This window comes from Oncorhynchus nerka, linkage group LG7 (genome assembly GCF_034236695.1).
Source record: "Oncorhynchus nerka isolate Pitt River linkage group LG7, Oner_Uvic_2.0, whole genome shotgun sequence".
In the NCBI taxonomy this organism is placed as follows: Eukaryota; Metazoa; Chordata; class Actinopteri; order Salmoniformes; family Salmonidae; genus Oncorhynchus; species Oncorhynchus nerka.
The window spans coordinates 19,650,156-19,675,726 of NC_088402.1; the positions used below are offsets into that span (position 1 = coordinate 19,650,156).

Here is a 25,571-nt window from a genome sequence, read left to right on the forward strand (position 1 = left end):
TTTTTCAGAAGGGGTGCAACTCTCGCTCTCTTGAAGACGGAAGGGACGTAGCCAGCGGTCAGGGATGAGTTGATGAGCGAGGTGAGGTAAGGGAGAAGGTCTCCGGAAATGGTCTGGAGAAGAGAGGAGGGAATAGGGTCAAGCGGGCAGGTTGTTGGGCGGCCGGCCGTCACAAGACGCGAGATTTCATCTGGAGAGAGAGGGGAGAAAGAGGTCAGAGCACAGGGTAGGGCAGTGTGAGCAGAACCAGCGGTGTCGTTTGACTTAGCAAACGAGGATCGTCAAAATGGTTGACGAAGTCATCTGCAGAGAGGGAGGAGGGGGGGGAGGGGGAGGAGGATTCAGGAGGGAGGAGAAGGTGGCAAAGAGCTTCCTAGGGTTAGAGGCAGATGCTTGGAATTTAGAGTGGTAGAAAGTGGCTTTAGCAGCAGAGACAGAAGAGGAAAATGTAGAGAGGAGGGAGTGAAAGGATGCCAGGTCCGCAGGGAGGCGAGTTTTCCTCCATTTCCGCTCGGCTGCCCGGAGCCCTGTTCTGTGAGCTCGCAATGAGTCGTCGAGCCACGGAGCAGGAGGGGAGGACCGAGCCGGCCTGGAGGATAGGGGACATAGAGAATCAAGGGATGCAGAAAGGGAGGAGAGGAGGGTTGAGGAGGCAGAATCAGGAGATAGGTTGGAGAAGGTTTGAGCAGAGGGAAGAGATGATAGGATGGAAGAGGAGAGAGTAGCGGGGGAGAGAGAGCGAAGATTGGGACGGCGCGATACCATCCGAGTAGGGGCAGTGTGGGAAGTGTTGGATGAGAGCAAGAGGGAAAAGGATACAAGGTAGTGGTCGGAGACATAAATTTGTAAGTCGCTCTGGATAAGAGCGTCTGCTAAATGACTTAAATGTAATGTAAATGTAATAAATCTGGACAACAGATAACTGAGGATGACTCCATTTGACCTCCTTAGAGAACAACATTTTACCTTGTGGTGTCTCGGTTCAAATGTGGCAAGCAGTGACTCAGCAACATCCAATGGCTCATTTAGCATTTCATGTAAATGATCCAAAACAAGGAGCGGTTTCCATTAGATAGCACAGCCACAAAGTCAAATTGCTATATTGAAAAAATTAACATACACTTTTTGGTTTTCATTTAAGGTTAGGCAGTGTGGTTAAGTTTAAATTGTAGAAATAAGTGGGGATAATGACTTTTGGGCTGTGGTAACTAGTGTCATGACATTGGCCTGTGGGTAAGGTTTATGACCCCCCCATAAATACCTTTCTCCCTTCCCTCTCTCTTGACTCTACAGAGCGACTCTTGAATAGCCTTTGTTAAACAGAGAGTCTGGGAACATCAAACAAGTGGAGGGAAAGGAACCATATTTTGGTAATAGAACCAGTTGAAAATATGCGTTGGTACTTAATGAATATGATGTCAGTTCGGTTGTCATCTGAGACATTATAACTGATAACAGGACGACCTAAACTGTATCTGGGAAAGTCTACACATTATAGTTATCAGTTTCACATGGAATTGTTGTGCAATTCAAATGTTTAAATATAAAATTATTGGTGAAAAGATTCAATGTAATTTTAGCTTCCAAATTAGATATTTGGGTTTTCATAAGGTTAGGGCTCTCCTCAATCAGTGGCCCGCCCCTGTGAAGAGACATAGGCTATAAACTATGAAACACACCCTTCTCCCTCCACTATATAAAAGCTCTTGACGAAAAGATAACCTCCTGTTCCGGCTACATTAGGATGACGGTCCGATGTCAGAAGGGTTCAGATAATAACTACAGAACAAAGCCAACCTCAGCGTGAGCTTTGGTTGCGAATGGTATGAATTCTTATTCGCTACAGAAGTGATACCTCCTAGCCGTTGAGTTTGCAGCAGCCGCTGTAAACGTTGGCTAGGAGGGGACAGACGGAGCATCCCGTCCACCACACAACGATGACACTAGAACATTTCCCGTTCACCACCACTCTTCAAAGGACAAAGGACTCTGCTGGGCAACACGTCCTTCCATCTACCACCAACCTATTGAAGTGCAGCTCAGAGTAAATATTTATTGCATTTTCCTTTTCCACAACCGCAGACCACATGTAACCATGCCAGCTCAGGACCTCCACATCCGGCTTCTTCACCTGTCTGTGACCAGCCACCCGGACAGCTGATGAAACTGAGTATTTCTGTCTGTAATAAATCCTTTTTGTGGGGAAAAGCTCATTCTGATTGGCTGGGCCTGGCTCCCCTTCGTGTGGGCCTATACCCTCCCAGGCCCACCCATGCCTATATCCTACCAGGCCCACCCATGCCTGCGTCCCTGCCCAGTCACGTGAAATCCATAGATTAGGGCCTAATTTATTTATTTAAATTTACTGATTTAATTATATGAACTGTAACTAAGTAAAATCTCTGAAATTATTGCATGTTGCATATATATTTTTGTTCACTGTATATACAGTACCAGTCAAAAGTTTGGACATCTACTCATTCAAGGGTTTTTCTTTATTTGTACTATTTTCTACTTTCTACATTAGTAGAATAATAGTGAAGACATCAAAACTATTAACACATATGGAATCATGTAGTAACCAAAAAACTGTTAAACAAATCCAAATGTGTTTTAGATTCTTCAAAGTAGCCACCCTTTGCCTTGATGACAGCTTTGCACTCTTGGCATTCTCTCAACCAGCTTCACCTGGAATGCTTTTCCAACAGTCTTGAAGGAGTTTCCACATATGCTGAGCACTTGTTGGCTGCTTTTCCTCCACTCTGCGGTCCAACTCATCCCAAACCATCTCAAATGGGTTGAAGTCGGGTGATTGTGGAGGCCAGGTCATCTGATGCAGCACTCCATCACTCTGCTTATTGGTCAAATATCCCTTACACGGGCCTCCCGGGTGGCGCAGTGGTTAAGGGGGCTGTACTGCAGCGCCAGCTGTGCCACCAGAGACTCTGGGTTCGCACCCAGGCTCTGTCGTAACCGGCCGTGACCGGGAGGTCCGTGGGGCGACGCACAATTGGCCTAGCGTTGTCCGGGTTAGGGAGGGTTTGGCCGGTAGGGATATCCTTGTCTCACCAGCGACTCCTGTGGCTGGCCGGGCGCAGTGCACGCTAACCAAGGTTGCCAGGTGCACTATGTTTCCTCTGACACATTGGTGCGGCTGGCTTCCGGGTTGGATGCGCGCTGTGTTAAGAAGCAGTGCGGCTTGGTTGGGTTGTGTATCGGAGGACGCATGACTTTCAACCTTCATCTCTCTCGAGCCCGTACGGGAGTTGTAGCGATGAGACAAGATAGTAGCTTCTAACAATTGGATACCACGAAATTGGGGAGAAAAAAGGGGGTAAAAAAAATATTTAAAAAAATATCCCTTACACAGCCTGGAGGTGTTTTGGGTCATTGTCCTGTTGAAAAACAAATTATAGTCCCACTAAGCGCAAACCAGATGGTATGGCATATCGCTGAAGAATGCTGTGGTAGCCATGCTGTTTAAGTGTGCCTTGAATTCTAAATAAATCACAGACCGTGTCACCAGCAAAGCACCCCCACATCATCACACCTCCACCTCCATGCTTCATGGTGGGAACCACACATGCAGAGATCATCCGTTCACCTACTCTGCGTCTCACAAAGACACGGCGGTTGGACCCAAAAATCTCAAATTTGGACTCATCAGACCAAAGGAAATATTTCCACTGGTCTAATGTCCATTGCTTGTGTTTGTTGGCCCAAGCAAGTCTCTTCTTATTATTGGTGTCTTTTAGTAGTGGTTTCTTTTCAGCAATTCGACCATGAAGGCCTGATTCACGCAGTCTCCTCTGAACAGTTGATGTTGAGATGGGTCTTTTACTTGCACTCTGTGAAGCATTTATTTGGGCTGCAATCTGAGGTGCAGTAAATCCTCAAAATGTCAAGAACTTTTACATTTTCTTCCAGTGCAGTCGCAAAAAGCATCAAGCGCTATGATGAAACTGGCTCTCTCTAACTTATCCTCTGCAGGAGAGGTAACTCTGGGTCTTCCTTTCCTCATGAGAGCCAGTTTCATCATAGCGCTTCATAGTTTTTGCGACTGCACTGGAAGAAAATGTAAAAGTTCTTGACATTTTGAGGATTTACTGACCTTCATGTCTTAAAGTAATTATGGACTGTTGTTTCTTTTCTTATTTGAGCTGTTCTTGACATAATATGTACTTTTACCAAATAGGGCTATTTTCTGTATACCACACCTACCTTGTCACAACACAGCTGATTGGCTCAAACGCATTGAGGAAAACATGTCCACAAATTAACTTTAAACAAGGTGGCACAACTGTTAATTGAAATGCATTCCAGGTGACTACCTCATGAAGCTGGTTGGGAGAATGCCAAGTGTTCAAAGCTGTCATCAAGGCAAAGAGTGGCTACTTTAATATCCATATTTCAATCAATCAGCTTATTATCCAAATGTCTATCAATCAGCTTAACACATCCTATCCACACTCACACAACTTTAACATCCACTTAGTACTATTCCCTAACACATGATAATCTCCCGTATTACCTCATTTGCATTTTCAACTATTATTTTATTGTTACTTGCTATGCACCATATGTATCACCATATATTCTCTTGCCGGCACTACTTCCTATACATATAACACCACATGCTTTTAGTAATGGCTGCAGACCACGTAGACACTGCTCTTATAAATGCCAACAGACAGCTGCCTGCCATATTGTTTTTTTAATAACAAAATATTTTTAATACAAACTAATTTAAATTGACTTACTGAAATTCATTGAACATGTCCCTCAGAGGTTTGGGGATCATGTATTTTCCCCAGGGCAGCTCTCAATAAAAGTATGGGCGGGTCCACATCCTCTTTGGTCAGAAGGGAAATCCCTTACGCTTTCCCACTAGGGAATGCGGCACCGATACCCCCCTCACAGACCTTCACTGGGATGCTACACAAGTGGAATTACTGATCCTGTTCGTTGACGCCAAATTGTTGTTGAAAGCCCCCCCCCCCTCATATCTTTACCAAGCACAGGCAGGAACCAATGATTGTTTATGACACCAAAAGGTAAGACGACCATTTGAAGGCGGTCTCTTCACAAAGTAATATTTCCTCCACATGCCCCTTCCACACTAAACAGCTTTTAATACAAGAAGTGCTTTATGGCTTTAGCATCAATCAGAGTGGTTCAAACCACACACACAACAGAAAAAAAGTGTATAGCTCTTTTAATGAAAAACAAAGAGTAGTGTAAAGGAATCCAATTCCAGTTCATTTTAATGCAAATTTACAGTGCAAACATAACTACAAAGCTCCAATTTACTCGATACACATCAAACCACTAAGGAGTTGTATTATACAGTGTACAAAATATTAGGAACACCCGCTCTTTTCATGAGCAAGTGCCCAGATGAAAGCTATGATCCCTTCTTGAGGTCACCGGTTAAATCCACTTCAATCAGCGTAGATAAAGGGGAGGAGACAGGTTTAAGAATGATTTATAAACCTTGAGACAATTGAGACATGGCTTGTTTGTGTGTGCCATTCAGAGGGTGTATGGGCAAGACAAACGATTTAAGTGCTTTTGAACGGGTTATGGTAGTAGCTGCCAGGCACACCGGTTTGAGTGTGTCGTGAACTACAACGCTGCTGGGTTTTTCACTCTCAACAGTTTCCCATGTGATTCAAGAATGGTCCACCACCCAGTGCACATCCAGCCAACTTGACAACAGTGGGAAACATTGGAGAGAACATGGGCCAGCATCCCTGTGGAACACTTTCGATACCTTGTAGAATTGAGGCTGTTCTGAGGGCAAAAGGTGGGGTGGGGGGGTGCAACTCAATATTAGGAAGGTGTTCCTAATGTTTTGTACGCTCAGTGTATATACACATTTACTTAAACAGAAACATTAAATCAAAACAGGGCCATAGGTAGCACAACAATAACACTTCTATTGTTATGATTATTCTTCGTTCAACATGACTCAAATAAACAGCTAGTGCCTGCCCAGTGTGCAATCACAGCACATGCAACAATAGGGAAGGATCGTGCAACAGGAGTCAAATTATAACTCAATCTGAGATATTGAAGACTTTGATGTGGTCTTCAAAAAATGGTATTCATTTTAGTGGATGTAACTTAGTGTATAGTTTCAATGGAGAACATATCAACAGATTGGTCAGCATTGACAGTAGTGGAGTGTTAAAACTAAGAAGGTGTTTCTCTAGTGACTAGTAGTCAAAGTGATTCTGTGTTTCCAGACTCTCCTTATTCTACCTTCAAGTCTTCCAGTGTACACAAATCCATGTTCAAGCAGGAAACCTCACAGAATATATGCCCCTCTGCGTCCCATGCATCATTCAGAACAACAGAAAAGTGTGGTGTCCTGCTCATTTACTTTCAACTTCACAGCATCCCTGCCTTCTATAGCAACTTCAATAAATATATCATTAATAACTTATCCTTCAATCTCCATGTCAGTAAAAAAAAAGTGATATTTTTCAAACAGCGCTGTATAAAAGTGTTCAGAAATTCCAATACCTAAACATTTCACATTAGTAAGAATGGAGAGAAGGGGGGGGAAACAATACTATTTACTATACATGAAGACAGAGACAAATGAGGAATTAGTAAGGACAAGCGAAAAGTAAGAGGGAAAACATTTATCCAAAGGAAGCCAATGGGACATTCCACATTTAGCTTATACAAAAGCATCTCAATTACCAACCTTCCTAACATTCAGAACATAAGGGGGGGGGGGGGGGGGGGGAAATATAATTCCATTAATAATATTTTCACATACAGTACCAGTCAAAAAAGTTTGGACACTCCTACTCATTCGAGGATTTCTATTTATTTATACTATTTTCTACATTGTAAAATAATAGTGAAGACATGAAATAACACATAGGGAATCATGTAGTAACCAAAACAAGTGTTAAACATATCAAAATATATTTTATATTTGAGATTCTTCAAAGTACCCACCCTTTACCTTGACGACAGCTTTGTATTCTCTCAACCAGCTTCATGGAGGTAGTCACCTGGAATGCATTTCAATTAACAGGTGTGCCTTGTTAAAAGTGCATTTGTGGAATTTCTTTCCTTCTTAATGCATTTGAGCCAATCAGTTGTGTTGTGACATGGTAGGCGTGGCATACAGAAGAAAGCCCTATTTGGTAAAAGACCAAGTCCATATTATGGCAAGAACAGCAGCTCAAATAAGCAAAGAGAAACAACAGACCATCTTTAATACATGAAGGTCATTCAATGTGGAAAATTCCAAGAACGTTGAACGCTTCTTCAAGTGCAGTCGCAAAAACCATCAAGTGCTATGATGAAACTGGCTCTCATGAGGACCGACACAGGATAGGAAGATCCAGAGTTACCTCTGCTGCAGAGGATATGTTCGTTAGAGTTACCAGCCTCAGAAATTACAGCCTAAATAATTGCTTCACAGAGTTCATGTAACAGACACATCTCAACATCAACTGTTCAAAGGAGACTGTGTGAATCAGGCCTTCATGGTAAAATTGCTGCAAAGAAACCACTACTAAAGGACACCAATAAGAAGAAGAGACTTGGTTGGCCAAGAAACACAAGCAACGGACATTAGACAGGGGAAATCAGTCCTTTGGTCTGATGAGTCCAAATGTGAGATTTTTGGTTCCAACTGTGTCTTTGTAAGACGCAGAGTAAGTGAACGGATGATCTCTGCATGTGTAGTTCTCACCATAAAGCATGGAGGTGGTGGTGTGATGGTGCTTTGCTGGTGACACCGTCTGTGATTTATTTAGAATTGAAGGCACACTTAACTAGCATGGCTAGCACAGCATTCTGCAGTGATACGCCATCCCATCTGGTTTGCACTTAGTGGAATTATCATTTGTTTTTCAACAGGACAATGACCCAACATACCTCCAGGCTGTGTAAGGGCTATTTGACCAAGGAAAGTGATGAGTGCTGCATCAGATGACCTGGCGTCCACAATCACCCAACCTCAATCTAAAGGAGATTTTTTGGGATAAGTTGGACAGCAGAGTGAAGAAAAAGCAGCCAACAAGTGCTCAGAATAATAAGACTGTTGGAAAAGCATTCCAGGTGAAGCTGGTTGAGAGAATGCCAAGAGTGTGCAAAGCTGTCATCAAGCTAAAGGGTGGCTACTTTGAAGAACCTAAAATATATTTCATTTGTTTAACACTTATTTCATAGTTTTGATACATTCACTATTATTCAACAATGTAGAAAATAGTAAAAATAAAGAAAAACCCTTGAATGAGTAGGTGTCCAAACTTTTTTAATTTTATTTTTTATTACCCCATTTTTGTGTTATCCAATTGGTAGTTAGTCTCGTCGCTGCAACTCCCGTACGGACACAGGAGAGACAAAGGTCAAGAGCCGTGCGTCCTCCGAAACACAACCCAACCTAGCCGCACTGCTACTTGACACAATACCCACTTAACCCGGAAGCCAGCCGCACCAATGTGTCGGAGGAAACGCGTACACCTGGCGACCATGTCAGCATGCACTGCACCCGGCCCGCCACAGGAGTCGCTAGTGCGCGATGGCACAAGGGCATCCCTGCCGGACAACCCCCCCCCAATCCGGATGGCGTTGGGCCAATTGTGTGCCACCCCATGGGTCTCCCGGTCGTGGCCGGCTGCGACAGAGCCTGGACTCGAACCCAGAATCTCTAGTGGCACAGCTAGCACTGTAATGCAGTGCCTTAGACCACTGCGCCACTCGGGAGGCGTGTCCAAACTTTTGACTGGTACTGTACATACATTATTAATCATGTCTATTAGTGTTGTACATCCATGTTAACAACACAAACGACATTCACATATTGTGGAGTGGGTTAGAGGTGCGCACTCTCGCTTTAATAGCTTGGAGTTTTGGTCTTTGTACTGGTTAGCAATGCTTAGTGATGGCATCAGTTATATATATATATATATGAGGGAGGGATGGGGAGAGGGAGGGATGGGGAGAGGGCAGCTTGTTAGTGAGGATGGAGGGAGGGCAGCGTGGTAGTGAGGATGGAGGGAGGGATGGGGAGAAAGTATGTGATCGAGATATATATATATTAGTGAGCATCACAGCCATACACTCCCCGGGCCTAGAGAGAGCTAGAGAGAGCTGGTTAGGGAACTAAGCGTCATATACATTTCACACAGAACTATGTACAGCTACGTAACAAGCAAGCTAGGAGAGGTAACCCTCTGGAGGGTTTTTATTCATCTATTCAGCTTATCTCAGCTGTTTCAGGTGCCATGCAGAGTTCATTTACATTTGCAGGAAAACAAGGGAACACCAGAGGGGGAGAATATAGCAGGAAAGGTGTTGTTTCTAGGTTTCTTCCTTAAAAAGCGCTGGCCTGCATCACAGCGTGGCTTTCTCTATCAGATAGCATATCACTCGCTCTCTCTACAGTGCTTAATTCACAAGGCAAGGAAGAGCGCCAAAATCGCAGAGGACAGGAGAGTTCTTTAGAATTTGTTCAGCTAATATTGTTCAGAAGTGATTTACTAGTTAGCTACCAAATCTCTGTAAGTAGAAGCAGATTGCCAAGGATGACCGAACAAGCAGAATGCATAAAAAGAAACAAGGAATGTTAAAATAAAAAGGAATAACTTACAACATGCTTAAATAGAACTTCAAATAAATAACTTCAAAAATGTGCCCTTCTTTGCTGCACTCTATGGCAGGCCTGCTGCAATAGGTGACAGAACCCTTTTTTCTGTCACCCAATTCGTCTCCTGAAGGGGGTGGGATGATGGCGGGGAGGTGTAACAGACAAATTGGAAGGAACCTCAAAAAGTGGAACAGATCATGCAAAAAGATAGCGAGGGGAAAAGAGCATCATTCAATCCTTCTGGCTGCCTTCCTCTCCCTTTCCTCTAGAGGGCGTCGCTCCATCACTCACGGGAACGGCCCACGATTGCCAAGATGTAGAGGAAAATGTTGATGATGTCTGTGTAGAGGTTGAGAGCAGCAAAGATGTACTCCTCTGGACTCAGAGCCAGCTTCTTGTTGCCCAGGAGGAGCTGGGTGTCCACAGCCAAGAACTACAACCACACAGAACATGGAGAAAGGAATGATTATGGCAAGAGAGACATTCAATCAGCCAATCATGTACGGCAGAATTGTAACGCTGTGCATACAGATCTGAGTAGGTACATCACATGGATTTTCAGGTTAGGATTCAGCCCCTTATGCTGATGTTTTTTAATGCTTCATATTCTTATAACAACAAAAGTTACTAGTGATGTTCTACCATACTGCATTAGCCTGAAATCATCCGACTATTCTGAATAAAATATAAGGTTCTCATCTTTAAATGGTCTTTCTTCATCCCCACTCACGTTAATGTCTCTACCATATCCCACAACCAACCATTGGAATTCATCCCTCGCATCTGTCCATCTCTACTAGGTGCTATGTCACCGCTCTATTCTTTCCTTCAGGCCAGTGGACCAACTTTCCCCCCCCATCCTCACCAACACGCTGCCCTGCCCCTCCACCCATCCTCACCAACACGCTGCCCTGCCCGTCCACCCATCCTCACCAACACGCTGCCCTGCCCGTCCACCCATCCTCACCAACACGCTGCCCTGCCCCTCCACCCATCCTCACCAACACGCAGCCCTGCCCCTCCACCCATCCTCACCAACACGCAGCCCTGCCCCTCCACCCATCCTCACTAACACGCTGCCCTCTCTTTTTACTGCCTTGTTTAAAGGTGAATGAGAGCTTTGGGCACAACACTTTTGGTGAGTCTGACTAGTGCCCATAACTGACTGATCGCATCAGCAAGGTCGTTTTTCCACCTTTAGAGTTTCCAAAATGTAGCCATGTTTTTTTTATACATTTTTTGTTTTGTTCTCACTTTTCCACAAAAAAATATGAAATGATCCCAGTTTGCAGGGAGAGCAGACTGGGCTCAGACAGAGGTGGAAAACCTGAGGCCACCAGCAGCTGCGTGATAATCCGGTCACATAGCCAAACAGTTGGACTCAGTCAATTCCTGTCCCGCTGAGCTTAGATTCTGTTAGAGCTCAATGGGTATAGCCCAATGACTTACATATACACACACAAGAAAGGCAGCGCTGTGTTGAAGACAGGGTTTATATACACATCCTTGGTATAGCCCTGTCACAACCCTGTCATTTAGCAACCATCCCATATGCACCATAACATTGATTATAATGACAGAGATCCCTAGTGAAGAACACACCCTTTACACTAAAATTTGTCCTGATAGTCAACCATGCCACATTTACTTATTACACTTTCACAGGTCACACAGTGGTGTGGATGAGGCGAGAGCCCCCCTTAAAACATGAAGCCCTGAAAAGTGCCATATAAATGCAATACATCATTCAAATTCAGGCGAGTTCCTCTACTTACGCAGGTGAAGAGCAGGGCTCCCAGGGAGGCATAGACGATGTGGAGGATCCTGTGGCGGATGAAGATGCAGAGGATGGAGAAGAGCAGCAGGACGATCAAACACACAAACAGAACGCCGCGGCAGGAAGTGAAGTCATACTTGCTCTGGATTAGGGGAGAAAACAGGGAAATTAGGGATTGTCATTGTCCCAAGAGGGAGTTGAGGTTAAAGCCCCCGAACATTCCTCAATTCTCAAGGCTATGCCATAGTATGTGATAGTAATAGTGACAGTATGTAATAGTGATAGCAATAGTAAGTGATAGTGACAATAATAGTATGTGATAGTAATAGTGACAGTATGTAATAGTGATAGCAATAGTAAGTGATAGTGACAATAATAGTATGTGATAGTAATAGTGACAGTATGTAATAGTGATAGCAATAGTAAGTGATAGTGACAATAATAGTATTTGATAGTAATAGTGACAGTATGTAATAGTAATAGTGAAAATGAAACAAAGGCCATGGAGGCAGAAAAAGACTCTAATATCATGGTTTGCAAAACCGTAAGTGCGATACTGACAGCAAGGTGGGAGTCAGGATGGAGTGTGTGTGTGTATACGCATTCATGACTGTGTGCATGTGTGTACTACTGACCTGTAGTGAGAAGAGGACCACGGTGAAGCAGACCACAGCGGTGATGCCCACAGCCATGATGACAGTCTCCGTGTCGTAGAAGCTGGCGATCATCCCCACCATGTAGGACAGACTCAGGGTCAGGATGGACTGAGGGCAGACAACAACGTCAGTATTACAACCACAACACATCCCTCTCATAATGTCATATAACTAATATATAGAGACAAATCAGGTCATCAATTGTATTTAAAGCCACAATATGTAACCCTTTGGGCGACCAGACAAAATTAACTTCCAGATGTGAGTTATAGATCTGTAATTCTCATTGAAAGTAAGTCTATGAAGTGGTAGATCTGTTCTATGTACACTATTTCTATGCTTCCAGTTTTTAAGTTTAGTTTTCGGTTTTGTACACCAGCTTCAAACCCAATATTTTGGGTTATGAAAATGAATCTCTACACTATATATGGAAAACAACAAGCAAATAGAAACTGAAATTAGGCAAACTTTTAGAATTTTAGCAACCAGGAAATGGATTTTTGCATAGTGCACCTTTAATCAATCTAATCTGTGTTTCATCACTTCATTGATTTCACAGTTTTATAAAAACGCGACAATATCTATCTTATATTTGTAACTCTAGTCTAATATCAATATCGACCCAATTCCAGCAACACTGTCCCAAACCAAGACCTGAAACATTAACAGATACATAGGGTTGATACATTAGACAATGCATCTATTAGAGGTTAAAAGACAGAGTCTACATCCCAAATGGCACGCTATTCCCTACATAGTGCACTACTGGCACCCTATTCCCTACATAGTGCACTACTTTTAAAATAGAACACTCTACACAGGGAATAGGGTGCCATTTAGCATGCAGCCAGAGTCAGGGTGGGGCTGTACCAATGCCATCAGGTTCCAGGGGTGTTTGCGACGGAACTCTCCACAGCAGCTGAGGGTGATGAGAGACACAAAGAAGATGGCGTAGGACACGTAGTACGTCCAGGGGTTACGCCGCACAAACAACTTGGCATCGTCCACAAAGGTAAAGACGGCCACGAAGGAGAAGGTGACCATCAGCTGAACGGTCAGCACCAGGAACACCTAGGAGGAGGTGGAGAAGGTTGGACAGACAGATGTTATAGGACTGTCTCAAGAAAGATATTCAGTAACTATGACAAAGTGTCAGTCAACATTGGCTATTGAAATTAAAGTTGAAACTTTGCTGGTTAGATTTGTGAGGGAATGTCTTTATTTAGAATAATAGTCAAAAACATGAAAATAATAGCAGATCATTGTTTTATTCATGAAGTGTATTTGGACATGGACAATGTACCTCAAAAACATACAGTACATCTCAAAAATGAGAAGTGATGCGTTGCACCATTTATTTATTTACATTTTGCACCAGATTTAGCTAAAAGCTCATTTATATCTGAATAACTAGGAGCTGATAGAAACCAAACCATTCTATCTCCTCCATTCACTCAACTGACAACATGTTATTCTGTTCTCATTCATGCAGTCCCATCCCCTCTCCTGTCTCACCTTTCTGATGAACGCCTGTCGGATGCTCTTGTCCTCAAAGCCAGAGTTGGTAAACTCCTCGTTGTCGTAGTAAGACGGCGGCACGTCCCCATGGTAACCTTCACCCGCGGAAGCTGAAAACCCCAGACAATAACAACAATAAGGACCAAATAGCAACCATGGGTTTAATCACTACAGGGGTGAGTCTATTGGCAATCAAATGCTTGTAGATTGTGAGACTATTGAATGTGTTGTTTTGACACGGGTCATTAACAGGGTTAGTTCTATATAGTTGTTGATCAGTCAGTCAGTCAGTGAGACAGTCAGTCAGTCAGTGAGACAGTTTAACCTCAGGAGGATGATATATGTGTGCTTCTTCAGCACAGTAGGTTGATGGACAGTGAAAGACACAGGCAGCAAATTCTCAGGGTAATTATACATCCAACTAAGTGGAAAACCAAACAGTGATCTTAAGAATTTCCAAACCTACCTTTCAAATGGAAAACTGACATAAGCAGGAGTGAAGACTGGTAACAGAATTAATTTAACTGTACCTGAGCACATTGCGTTTGGCCCACTTTGATTAATGATGTATGACATGGGCATGAGTGTTACAAAACATTTAAGTGTAGAAATAATGTGCATGTTAGCCCAGGTCTTGGGACAGTTTTGCAAACTTATAGCCATTTAAGCATAGAATGGAGGTAAACCCAGAAGAACCAGAAAGAGTGTCTAGAGAGCAACCTTTTCCTAGATTCTCCATGACACCATATGACTGCTCTTCCAAACATAAATCATGTGAAATGTCTCAAGCACAGCTACATGTCCACTACTGTCTACTCACTGTTGGGGTCACCAGGGAACCCTGGCTGTGCAGGTTGCTGGTAGGGCACTGTGGGGTAGGGGCCCTGGGGATAGGGCATCTGAGGGTAGGGTCCCTGTCCAAACCCGGGGCCTCCCTGGGGAAACCCGGGCTGACCATAGGGTGCAGGTTGACCATAGGGTGCAGGTTGATCATATGGTGTAGGCTGGCCATAGGCTGCAGGCTGGCCAGGGTATGGAGCTTGCACTGGAGCCGGGGTGTAGTTGGGAGGGGCTATCCCGAACCCGGGCTGGGGCGGTCCATAGACGTTGTTGTGGAGGGGGTTGTTCTCCCCCATGACCCCGGGGTAGCTGTTCTTGTCCTGAGACATGGTCTGTTTCTCTCACTGGTGGCCTGAGGAACAAGGAAACATGAAAAGAAACATGTATGGCATTCACAGGAACAGACCACTGTTGGGCGGGACTTTGCATTTGAGATAACATGACAAGCTGGAGTTTTCTGGAAAGTGAGGCAGGAGAAGGGAAATGGTGAAACATAGTAAACGTAGACTAATTATGTTTGACAGCTTCAGCATTAAAGTTCAACAGACACATCTTAGGTCAATAATATGAAGTATTTTTCTTCACCTTGCTTGTTTTACTCCCTCCCTCTAAAAGGAAGCACCGGAAAAGGTAATGAGTCTTTGCCAGTGTGGGCAAGACCGTGCTAAGATTCAAACACTGAATCTGCCCGATTACAAAGCTGATGAGAACACTGAGGAAGCTGGCAGACAAAAGGCCCAGGCAGCAGCCCAGTGATTCTTCCTGAGAACACCCAGACAGTTCACACAGAGTCACATACCCTCCATCAACACTGCTAAGCTGCTCAGTCAGTCTGGTCTCTGCAATGTACAGGAGGCAGGGCGAGAGAGGAGGCATTGATGACATGAGTTGAATCAAGCCACATTAAACACTGTCCAATGACTGGCTGTTCTTGAATAGGCTAGGTGATTCTGGAACGTTAGGTTAGGATCCACTTGTCCTGACAATAGGATTCTCGGTAAACTGAAATGGAAGGATGTAGATTGACAGACCACTTTGTCCACGTCTAGGCCTAATCCAAATAATACACTCTCACTGGAGAGAACACTTTGTGTCCTGTCTCTGTCATGATGTTTTGTTGTGCTTTTCATCCACTGCATTGTTACACAACCACCAGGTCAAACTGGACTACAGTGGAGGCTGGTGGGCAGAACTAGAGGAGGACAGGCTCATTGTAATGGCTGGAATGGAATTCATGGAGCGGAGTCAAACATGTGGTTTCCATATGTATGATCTGTTTGATACCGTTCCAATGAGCCCATCCTCCTACCAGCCTCCACCTCAGGACTTAGAATTTAGCACCAGCCAGTATGCTATTTAACCAAACAGTATTTAGGCTATGGGGCAAAACAAAAAGAAAAGTTCAACTGCATGTTAGCCTATAAAGCTTGTTTTGCAAACATCTTGAAGACCCAGTTACCAGTTGACTGAATAGGACCTGACGTGTTTCACAAAAATACCTAGATGAGGATAGACGGACCATCCACACAGTCCTTCAGACTTTCCAGGAAACGGTACAGTGCTTTCCCCTAAAAGCTTTCCTGCACCAGAGCACAGAGTCACCACGGACCCAGGCAAGAGGTGTGTTGGTAATTAAATGCATTATTAATCTGCTTCGTGAGACCTGGTCTGAGTCCCAAATTGCACCCTAATCCCTAAGCACTATCTAAGAAAAAAGGGACCCACCCTTGAAAACACTTGCCTTACTACAGGGGTGTGAAACTCAATCAGCACAAGGGCCATATTGAAAAGAAAACCAAGGAATTCACAGGCCAGACAGTTTTTACACACAAAAATCCATGCCTATAACTGGTTTTATTTGAAAAAAAGATGGCCCTTTATAATAATTCCACCTACGTACATGGGATGCTGTACATAGCATTAACATATTAAAACAAAAATAATAAATCATATCTGTTCAGCCTTTGCTGCTATGCTTTCAGATGTGAATAATATGCTGTCACCCTAATCAAAAAGCATTTGATAAACAACAAAAAATGAAGCTATAGGTTGTTAAACATTTAAACTTAAAATGTTTTTCATTTTTTTGCACTGCATGGATCACCAGTGCGGTTGAATGCAGTATTGCTGTATGGCGTTCTCAAAATGTATTGCAGTTTATTAGCCAGCTTAGGATACTGCTCAAATGTTGCTGTAATAGGCCGACATGTTTGTCCTTTGCATAGTGTTTTGTTGCAAGTTTAGTTTTTTGGTTATTCATGGTCAAGCTTTAAAAACTGAAGCCAGACTACAACATTTATTAGCCTAGCTATGACATGTGTCTGAACACTTTCCATCTGCTGTGCAAGGTAAACGAGACACATGATAGCGGAGCAATTGAGGTTGAATTCACAATGCCTACAAGTTTAAACTTTTGGTTCTGTAGAAGATTCAGTCAGTGCCATTAGTGATATATCCTTCCTGTTTGGCCCTGTCCGTGGGTGTCTTCGGATGGGGCCACAGTGTCTCCTGACCCCTCCTGTCTCAGCCTCCAGTATTTATGCTGCAGTAGTTTGTGTGTCGGGGGGCTAGGGTCAGTTTGTTATATCTGGAGTACTTCTCCTGTCCTATTCGGTGTCCTGTGTGAATTTAAGTATGCTCTCTCTAATTCTCTCTTTCTTTCTCTCTCTCGGAGGACCTGAGCCCTAGGACCATGCCCCAGAACTACCTGACATGATGACTCCTTGCTGTCCCCTGTCCACCTGGCCGTGCTGCTGCTCCAGTTTCAACTGTTCTGCCTTATTATTATACGACCATGCTGGTCATTTATGAACATTTGAACATCTTGGCCATGTTCTGTTATAATCTCCACCCGGCACAGCCAGAAGAGGACTGGCCACCCCACATATGCTCTCTCTAATTCTCTTTCTTTCTCTCTCTCGGAGGACCTGAGCCCTAGGACCATGCCCCAGGACTACCTGACATGACTCCTTGCTGTCCCCAGTCCACCTGACCGTGCTGCTGCTCCAGTTACAACTGTTCTGCCTTATTATTATACGACCATGCTGGTCATTTATGAACATTTGAACATCTTGGCAATGTTCTGTTATAATCTCCACCCGGCACAGCCAGAAGAGGACTGGCCACCCCACATAGCCTGGTTCCTCTCTAGGTTTCTTCCTAGGTTTTGGCCTTTCTAGGGAGTTTTTCCTAGCCACCGTGCTTCTACACCTGCATTGCTTGCTGTTTGGGGTTTTAGGCTGGGTTTCTGTACAGCACTTTGAGATATCAGCTGATGTACGAAGGGCTATATAAATACATTTGATTTGATATGATATGATACTGCACACTGGCTGGCTCGTGTGTGGGTGTGGCTGGGTCTGAGAAAGGGTGTGTGTGTGGCAATGCACTGCCGTTTGGTGTACAGCACGTTGGCAGTGCATTGCTGTGACTTGTAGTGCAGCACAGGCTATATGGAAGCGGGAAAAATGAATTGACAACACAAATAATTGCACGGGCCAGGTAGAAATGTGTCCAGGGGGCCTTGTGTTTGACCCCAATACCCCCTTCCTTCACTCTACAGGGTCCCTCAGCCATCTCAAGCTCGCTCCATTCTATTGTCCTCCTTTAATACACATTTAAAATGCAGGTGGTCAGAGCCAACCACATTTTTTTTTAAATGCATACAACTGTATGGCAGGTTTATCGAGTGATTTGTGGAGACACTTCTGGTAGTATAACTTAGCCTTTTGTATCCCTAGACGGTAGCTTCTGCACAACAAGTTCCCCTTGACTTGTACAGTCAAGTCCACACACACACACACACACACACACACACACACTAATCCTGTCTCTCTCACACTCAATCGGATAAGCAAGGGAAAGCAGAGGGGCAAATCACATCACTACAGCATCTGGGGCCACATTGAATAACAGTAGAATTATGTAACACCTGACTGTCCCATTTCCCCTTGGTGCCAAAGCCTGCATGTCTCCCAAATGGCACCCTATTTCCTAAAGAGTGTACTACTTTTGAACACAACCCTCTGGGCCCTCGTCAAAAGTAGTGCACTAAAAGGAGAATAGGGTGCCATTTGGGACGTAAGCCCCTGCATCCCGATACGGTCTCTGCACACTGGCTTGACCATTGGGGACTCGACCCAGATGGGTAACATTCATTGGCATCTGGCTTCACAACATTCCCCTACCTGTCCAGTACATAGCTATTTCAATGACCTCATACCACTAAAATCGACTCGGTACTAATATTCATATACATAACCATGTTATTTTCTACTCTGCATTGTTGGAAAAGGACCTGTAAGTAAGCATTTCACTTAGTCTACACCTGCTGTAAACGAAGCATGTGACAAATACAATTTGATCATAACAGACTACAATCCTTATCTGACACAAGCCATTTTGACTGTTCTGACAATAATAATTGCTTACTGACAAGGTAGGTACAGAACCCAGCAGCAATTCCTGTAAGCTTGATCCATGGGCTGTCTGAACTCACCTCTCTGCATGTCTGAATCAACAAGAATGTAGTGTAGACAATCAATCCATCAGCTCAGTTAGGAACTGTCTGGGACTGAATAGTGGCTTTGCAGACAGCACAAGCTTTCCATGACACCGCTCTTTTACATCTACATTTTAGTCATTTAGCAGACGCTCTTATCCAGAGCGACTTACAGGAGTGCATACATTTTCATTCTTAGTCACGCACTCCCCTTCTCACACACACATATATATATACAGTGATTTCAGAAAGTATTCACACCCCTTCTCCAATTTGCTTGTGTTGCAGTCTGAATTTAAAATGGAATAAATTAATATTTTTGTCATCACTGGAATGCACACAATACCCAATATCAAAGTGGAATTATGTTTTTTTTTTAAGTTTTACAACTTATCACAAAGGGAACCGATTGGTAGATGGGTAAAAAAAAAAGCAGACATGGATATCCCTTTGAGAATGATGAAGTTATTAATTACACTTTGATACACCATCCAATACACTTAGGCACTACAAAACATACAGGCGTCCTTCCTAACTCCGTAGCCGGAGAGGAAGGAAACCGCTCACGGATTTCACCATGAAGGCAATGGTGACTTTAAAACAGTTTAATGGCTGTGATAGGAGAAAACTGAGGATCGATCAACAACATTGTAGTTACTCCACAATACTAATCTAATTGACAAAGTGAAAAGGAGGAAGCCTGTACAGAATAGAGATATTCAAAAACATGCATTCTGTTTGCATCAAGGCACTAAAGTAATACTGCAAAAAAATGTGGCAAAGCAATTCACCTTTTGTCCTGAATACATGGTGTTGTGCTGTGTTGGATTTGTGCAAGCATATTACTGAGAACCACTCTCCATATTTTCAAGCATAATGGTGGCTGCATCGTGTTATGGGTATGATTGCAATCGCTAAGGACTAGGGAGTTTTTCCAGATTAAAAAAGAAACGGAATGGAGCTAAGTATTGGCAAAATTCTAGAGAAAAACCTGGTTCAGTCTGCTTTCACTAGACACTGGGAGATGAATTCACCTTTAAGCAGGACAATAACCTGGTTCAGTCTGCTTTCACTAGACACTGGGAGATGAATTCACCTTTCAGCAGGACAATAACCTGGTTCAGTCTGCTTTCACTAGACACTGGGAGATGAATTCACCTTTAAGCAGGACAATAACCTGGTTCAGTCTGCTTTCACTAGACACTGGGAGATGAATTCACCTTTAAGCAGGACAATAACCTGGTTCAGTCTGCTTTCACTAGACACTGGGAGATGAATTCACCTTTAAGCAGGACAATAACCTAAAAAAGAAGGCCAAATCTACACTGGAGTTGCTTACCAAGACAAAGATTGTCCCTGGGTTTTTACTTAAATCTGCTTAAAAATCTATCGCAAGACCTGTAAATGATTCTCTATCAACAACCAATTTGACAGAGATTGAAGAATTTTGAAAATAATAATTGATATAGATATATACACACACACACACACACACACACACACACACACACACACACATGTACGTACATACGTATTGGCTGATTTATTTTGATTGTTCCATGATGTCAAGCAAAGAGGCACTGAGTTTGAAGGTAGGACTTGAAATACACCCACAGGTACACATCAGAAGCTTCTAAAGCCATTACATCATTTTATGGAATTTTCCAAGCTGTTTAAAGGCACAGTCAACTTAGTGTACATAAACTTCTGAGCCACTGAATTGTGATACAGTGAATTATAAGTGAAAAAATCTGTCTGTAAACAATTGTTGGAAAAATGACTTGTGTCATGCACAAAGTAGATGTCCTAACCGACTTGCCAAAACTATAGTTTGTTAACAAGAAATTTGTGGAGTGGTTGAAAAACGAGTTTCAATGACTCCAAACCTAAGTGTATGTAAACTTCCGACTTCAACTGTGCATGTATGTATGTATATATATATATATATATATATATATATATATACATAAACACACAGTTGAAGTCGGAAGTTTACATACAGTTAGGTGTGTGTGTATATATATATATATATATACATATATATATATATATATATATACACACACACACACATATATATATACACACATACATACGTATATATAGAGAGAGATTTTTTTTTATACAAATGTTACATTTCTTCCACTTTGACAGAGTATTTTGTGTAGATCGTTGACAAAAAATGACAATTCTACCCATTTTAATCCCACTTTGCAACAACAAAATGTGGAAAACGTCAATGGGTTTTAATACTTTCTGAAGGCACTGTATATTTACCAGTAAACCAGCTCTAGGAAATAGCCCAGAGGGGAGCACACAACATTGCTTCTAGCTAATATCAGAAACATTGATCAAGAACCCCTCTGAGGCACCCATGTTGTGATTGACCAAACCCATGTAACAAAACCGATTAGGTAATATTCTAAGAAAATGCTTAGTCACTTCCAGGGGCCTGACAGTGAAAGGAAAATTACACGTCTGTGTCATGCAAATCTAATTTGAAAACTAGTCAAATTGTCAGCGCTGCAGCATGCTTAGGCAAGCTAGCTAAATAGGATGACTAAAGACAGTACAGTATGGGGAGCAGAGATAACATTGTCTGACTGGCTGGATGCTACTGCCTGAGCAGACATGAGATGACTAAGGAATTAAAAATAATCAAGTCATAGACTAAAAACGAAGTAATATTTTATCGCTTCATAGTAATTTCCTATTTTTCTATTGATGTCTACCCAATGTGGACCAGACAGTGACAATGGAATATTTTCAATATTTTGGCAATTGAATGTTCACTATTTTTGACTTTGAAATTGTATGTACTCTGATAGTCAAGGAATGGAGACTATAGGAGTCAGATAGGGGGGGGGGGGGGGGAACTACAGGCCTTGTAACATAGTAATCTCCCTGCTTTGGTGGTTCCTGATTGTAAAAGACTCAGTGGAGGTGATATTGGACAAGACAGCCTACTATGTAACAATTCATGTACTTTCTCCAGTGGTATCCATTCTTTGGTGTTCACTGCTCACTGATTGTAAAGGAATGGAGACAACGTGGGACAGATGAGCCTATCCCAACCAAGCCTATTGTGTAACAAGGCCGGTACTTTCTCCTCTCTCTACTCTTTGGCTTTCTCTGACAGTGAAAAGAATGGACTCATACAAACTTGAAGTGGTTTGAGTAGTTATTTCCATGGCTGCTATAGATATTCAGTCATGTCTGGACCCGATTCAATCCCATCACATAGAGCGATGGTGCTTGACTACAAAGCAGAAATATCCAGGAACCTATTAGCAATCGCCCCATCTTTCTCATCCTTATTGCTACCGGAAAGAATGGGAGATTAATTAATTGTATTTAGATCGTGCTTTAAATGTAATGCACTGAAGAGTTCTCAAATGGCAAGCCAGGAAAGGGAAGCGTGCATGTTCACAATGCAATGCACGAAAGAGTCAAATTAAATTTGCTCCACATAAGACTAACACAGCTTATGTCCAGAAAACAGCATGCATCCCCAGAACACAGAGAAGGCCTGAAAATCAGATGGGCAGACATTTCACTATCATGTTACAGGAATATTTTACTGTTCAACTGCTAGGGCTACGCCATAAAGGGAAAACTATCCCGTCTCAATTATAAACCGTAACAACTACTGGCTGGGACCATACCAGTATTGCAATACTTGTTAGTATTGTGGCAAGGAAGCAAATCACAAAGCAGATTCAATATCCTTAGGAAAACAGTACCTCCGGGACTATAACAGTATCGCAATACTCATTAGCAGAGGTGTGGACTTGAGTCACAAATTTGATGAGCCTTGGAGCCTCAAGACTTGGGACTCAACTTTGACTTATCTGGCCAGGTTTTGTAATGTTTTGTCAAACATTTTGTGGCACTCTCCATGGATTACCCTCTGATTGGAACAACAAATTGTCAATCAAGACAGGTCGGGTGAGATAGTCTAGTGGTTCTCGTTTTTTTTTTTTTTTTTTTGGGGGCGAGTGAAACTGAATGGGGGGGAAAATACATATTTTTATTCACATTTTAAATAGGCTACACATACATATAAAATGTATTATATATAGCCTATCATTTGTATTTATATATAAACAAAAACACACACACCTTTGCCTATTTTATTGCTTTCTAATATAGGCCTACGTTACTGCACCAAATGACTGTATCAAAAATCTCATCTGTGCTTCAGAACCAAAAAGTTGCGCGTCTTGATTGTTGAACAAGGCCCAGCCATCAGCACCGGCATGTCAAGGAGGGCACGCATATTCAGATTAGAGACCCAGAAAGCACTCCTTGCCTGACAAAAACAGAGTAGGCCATCTAGATTATCCATATAAAATACAGTTGAGAAACGTACTACCGAGGCATCTTTACCAGAACAATAGGCTACTGGCTAGATGTCTTTAGATATCTGTGACATCGCACTGCCTTCAATATTATGGGACGAATGACAGTATATGTGAGGACGCAAAGGGCTAGCCACATGGCAACGAGTGGCCCGCCAAAGTGAGTGTGCTGTACAGACAGACCATGCTTTCCAGGCAATCCTGCAACCATACAGGTAGGTAGGCCTTATTATTCTGCTTGCTCTGGATTTCAGAGAAGTGACATGATATCCCTACTTGATATTGGCTGCTAACATGAAAGACTTTCAGCAACAACAAAAAATGCAGGTGTAAAACGCTGGGGCATCAAGCAACAATTATTACAGTAGGCCTACTGGTCTTTTGTCATGTCAAAATTGCTTGAAATATATTATTCACTTATGACGGTTGCATTTGGAATGAGTTAAAATGATTATTTTTTTTACATCAAAATATGTTGTAGACAAAATAATGAAAAGGGCTTTCTGGTAACCTCAATAAATAGACTAAGATTTGTAGTTGAACAAGAAATTGCATGTATAGATAGCTTGACTCGGCACTGAGAATGGACAACTTGGACTCGGACCTTGTGACTGGAGACTTGCCTGTGACTCGAATAATAGGGACTTGGTCCCACCTCTGCTCCTTAGTATAGTGGCAAGAGTTTGATTTGCTTAGTGTTTTCATTTTTGGCCATGGAAAAATTATCGCGATACTGGTATCGTCCCGACCATAGTAAAATCAGGAGCACAGTAAAATAAAGTATTTATTGGGAGAAGATTAATAAAAAGGCCTAAACAGCCTCTGGCGGGGACAGCAAGTTTGAGTTATTTTCTTGTTGAGCACAATTCAAGACCTTGAAAATGATGAGGCTGAGTATCAGGCTGCTGATTCACATTTCTAGAAATAAACAAATATCAGCTGCATGAACACCGATATGTAATCAGCACTAATGGGAATATTCTGTGTGCATTCCAACAACGTAAACAATTGGACAGTAGGCCTATCTGAGTATTAAAGCCCACACTGACTGGCACCTTCTTTCCAGCTAATTGGCTGCAAACAAAGAAAATTGAATGTAAACACTGATAGCATCCCTATTTGCCTCATAATAAAACTTGCTCGTTATTAAGCTATACATAAACAACGCATCCGTACATTACAACCGGCAACCTAATCCTAGCTTTTCAATTCGCCCATCATATCAGTGTTGTACATCCATCCACGGCCTGTACTACGATGTGCATCGTATCAGTTGAATGCACCTTGCCTCCGCTGACTGAATAAATGATCAGATGGGCCTTCTCGTTTACAGCGCTCGTTCCCAGATGGCCAATTTCTTGTGTAGACTTACCTATAGCAAATGCCTCCCAGACAGTGTTGTCATTCATTAATGCGGAATAGTCTAGATTAAATGAGCATGTTGTCTGCGCTCGTATCTCGCTCTCAGTTGCTAAACAATCCCGTGACTGAGGGAGACGATTGTTAGTTAGCTTAATAACGTTTCATTAAAGAAAATAGTTTCGTTTCGATACACAATAACAAAGAGACTGACAAGCTAAAACTGGTAACTATATTATGTTAGCGCATGGGGGAAATAAAGACGTAGAAGATGTAGCTCACTACCTAGCTAGTTATCCATTCATCATTTCGACAAAGTTGTACAACAAGCCTTGCACGCCTCGCATCGTCAGTTTACCAGTTCATCTTTTTAGCAAACCGAACTGTCTGGCATTTTAGCACCACCCAAGTGTTGTTATCCTACTTAGAGTCAAAGACTAGATGCGTTATTTTAGCTAGTGTATCTTAGTCAATGTGTTTGTTCATGTTTTTAGTAAACAACGACTGGGCATGACATGTTCAGCTACGTTAGCCATATGCTAGCTACAGCGTTACTGCTAAATGTATTTAGAAGCAATAGAATAATTTCCAAATAGAAAGCAACCTTACCCTTCTTAAACAGTGTAATATATTAGCCACTGCAAAACCCCGTTGATTTGACGTTTCGCTTTCGAAACCCAGCTATTTCATCTGATGTAAATGTCCAGTCATCGGTCAACAGCTTTTCCCGCAACAGTGAGCGCTACAGTAACTGACGTCATGTGCTGCTGTTTGTGGGATTTCATAGTCATTGGTGGAAATCACCAATTTCTACTGATAAGGGCTATTTAATTGATAACAAATTGCATACACTATATTGAGTGTACTGTAATTTTGATGCCCTTACAATATGACTAGAGTCATGTCTGAAACATTGATCCATACATTTGGGTGTGTCAGA

The 25,571-nt window shown here is 42.7% G+C and overlaps 1 protein-coding gene across 1 annotated transcript; it reads right to left on the reverse strand.

Annotated features, from left to right (window-relative positions):
• Positions 1 to 5,246: 5,246 nt before the first annotated feature.
• LOC115131295 (protein lifeguard 1-like) lies at positions 5,247 to 25,391 on the reverse strand. Its single transcript, XM_029662885.2, has 7 exons — positions 25,241 to 25,391; positions 14,391 to 14,762; positions 13,568 to 13,680; positions 12,923 to 13,123; positions 12,032 to 12,160; positions 11,395 to 11,538; positions 5,247 to 10,052 (listed from the first exon to the last, which is right to left on the reverse strand). The coding sequence occupies exons 2-7, from the start codon at positions 14,737 to 14,739 to the stop codon at positions 9,903 to 9,905; spliced, it is 1,086 nt and encodes a 361-aa protein (XP_029518745.1). The 5' UTR covers positions 14,740 to 14,762; positions 25,241 to 25,391; the 3' UTR covers positions 5,247 to 9,902.
• Positions 25,392 to 25,571: the final 180 nt, after the last annotated feature.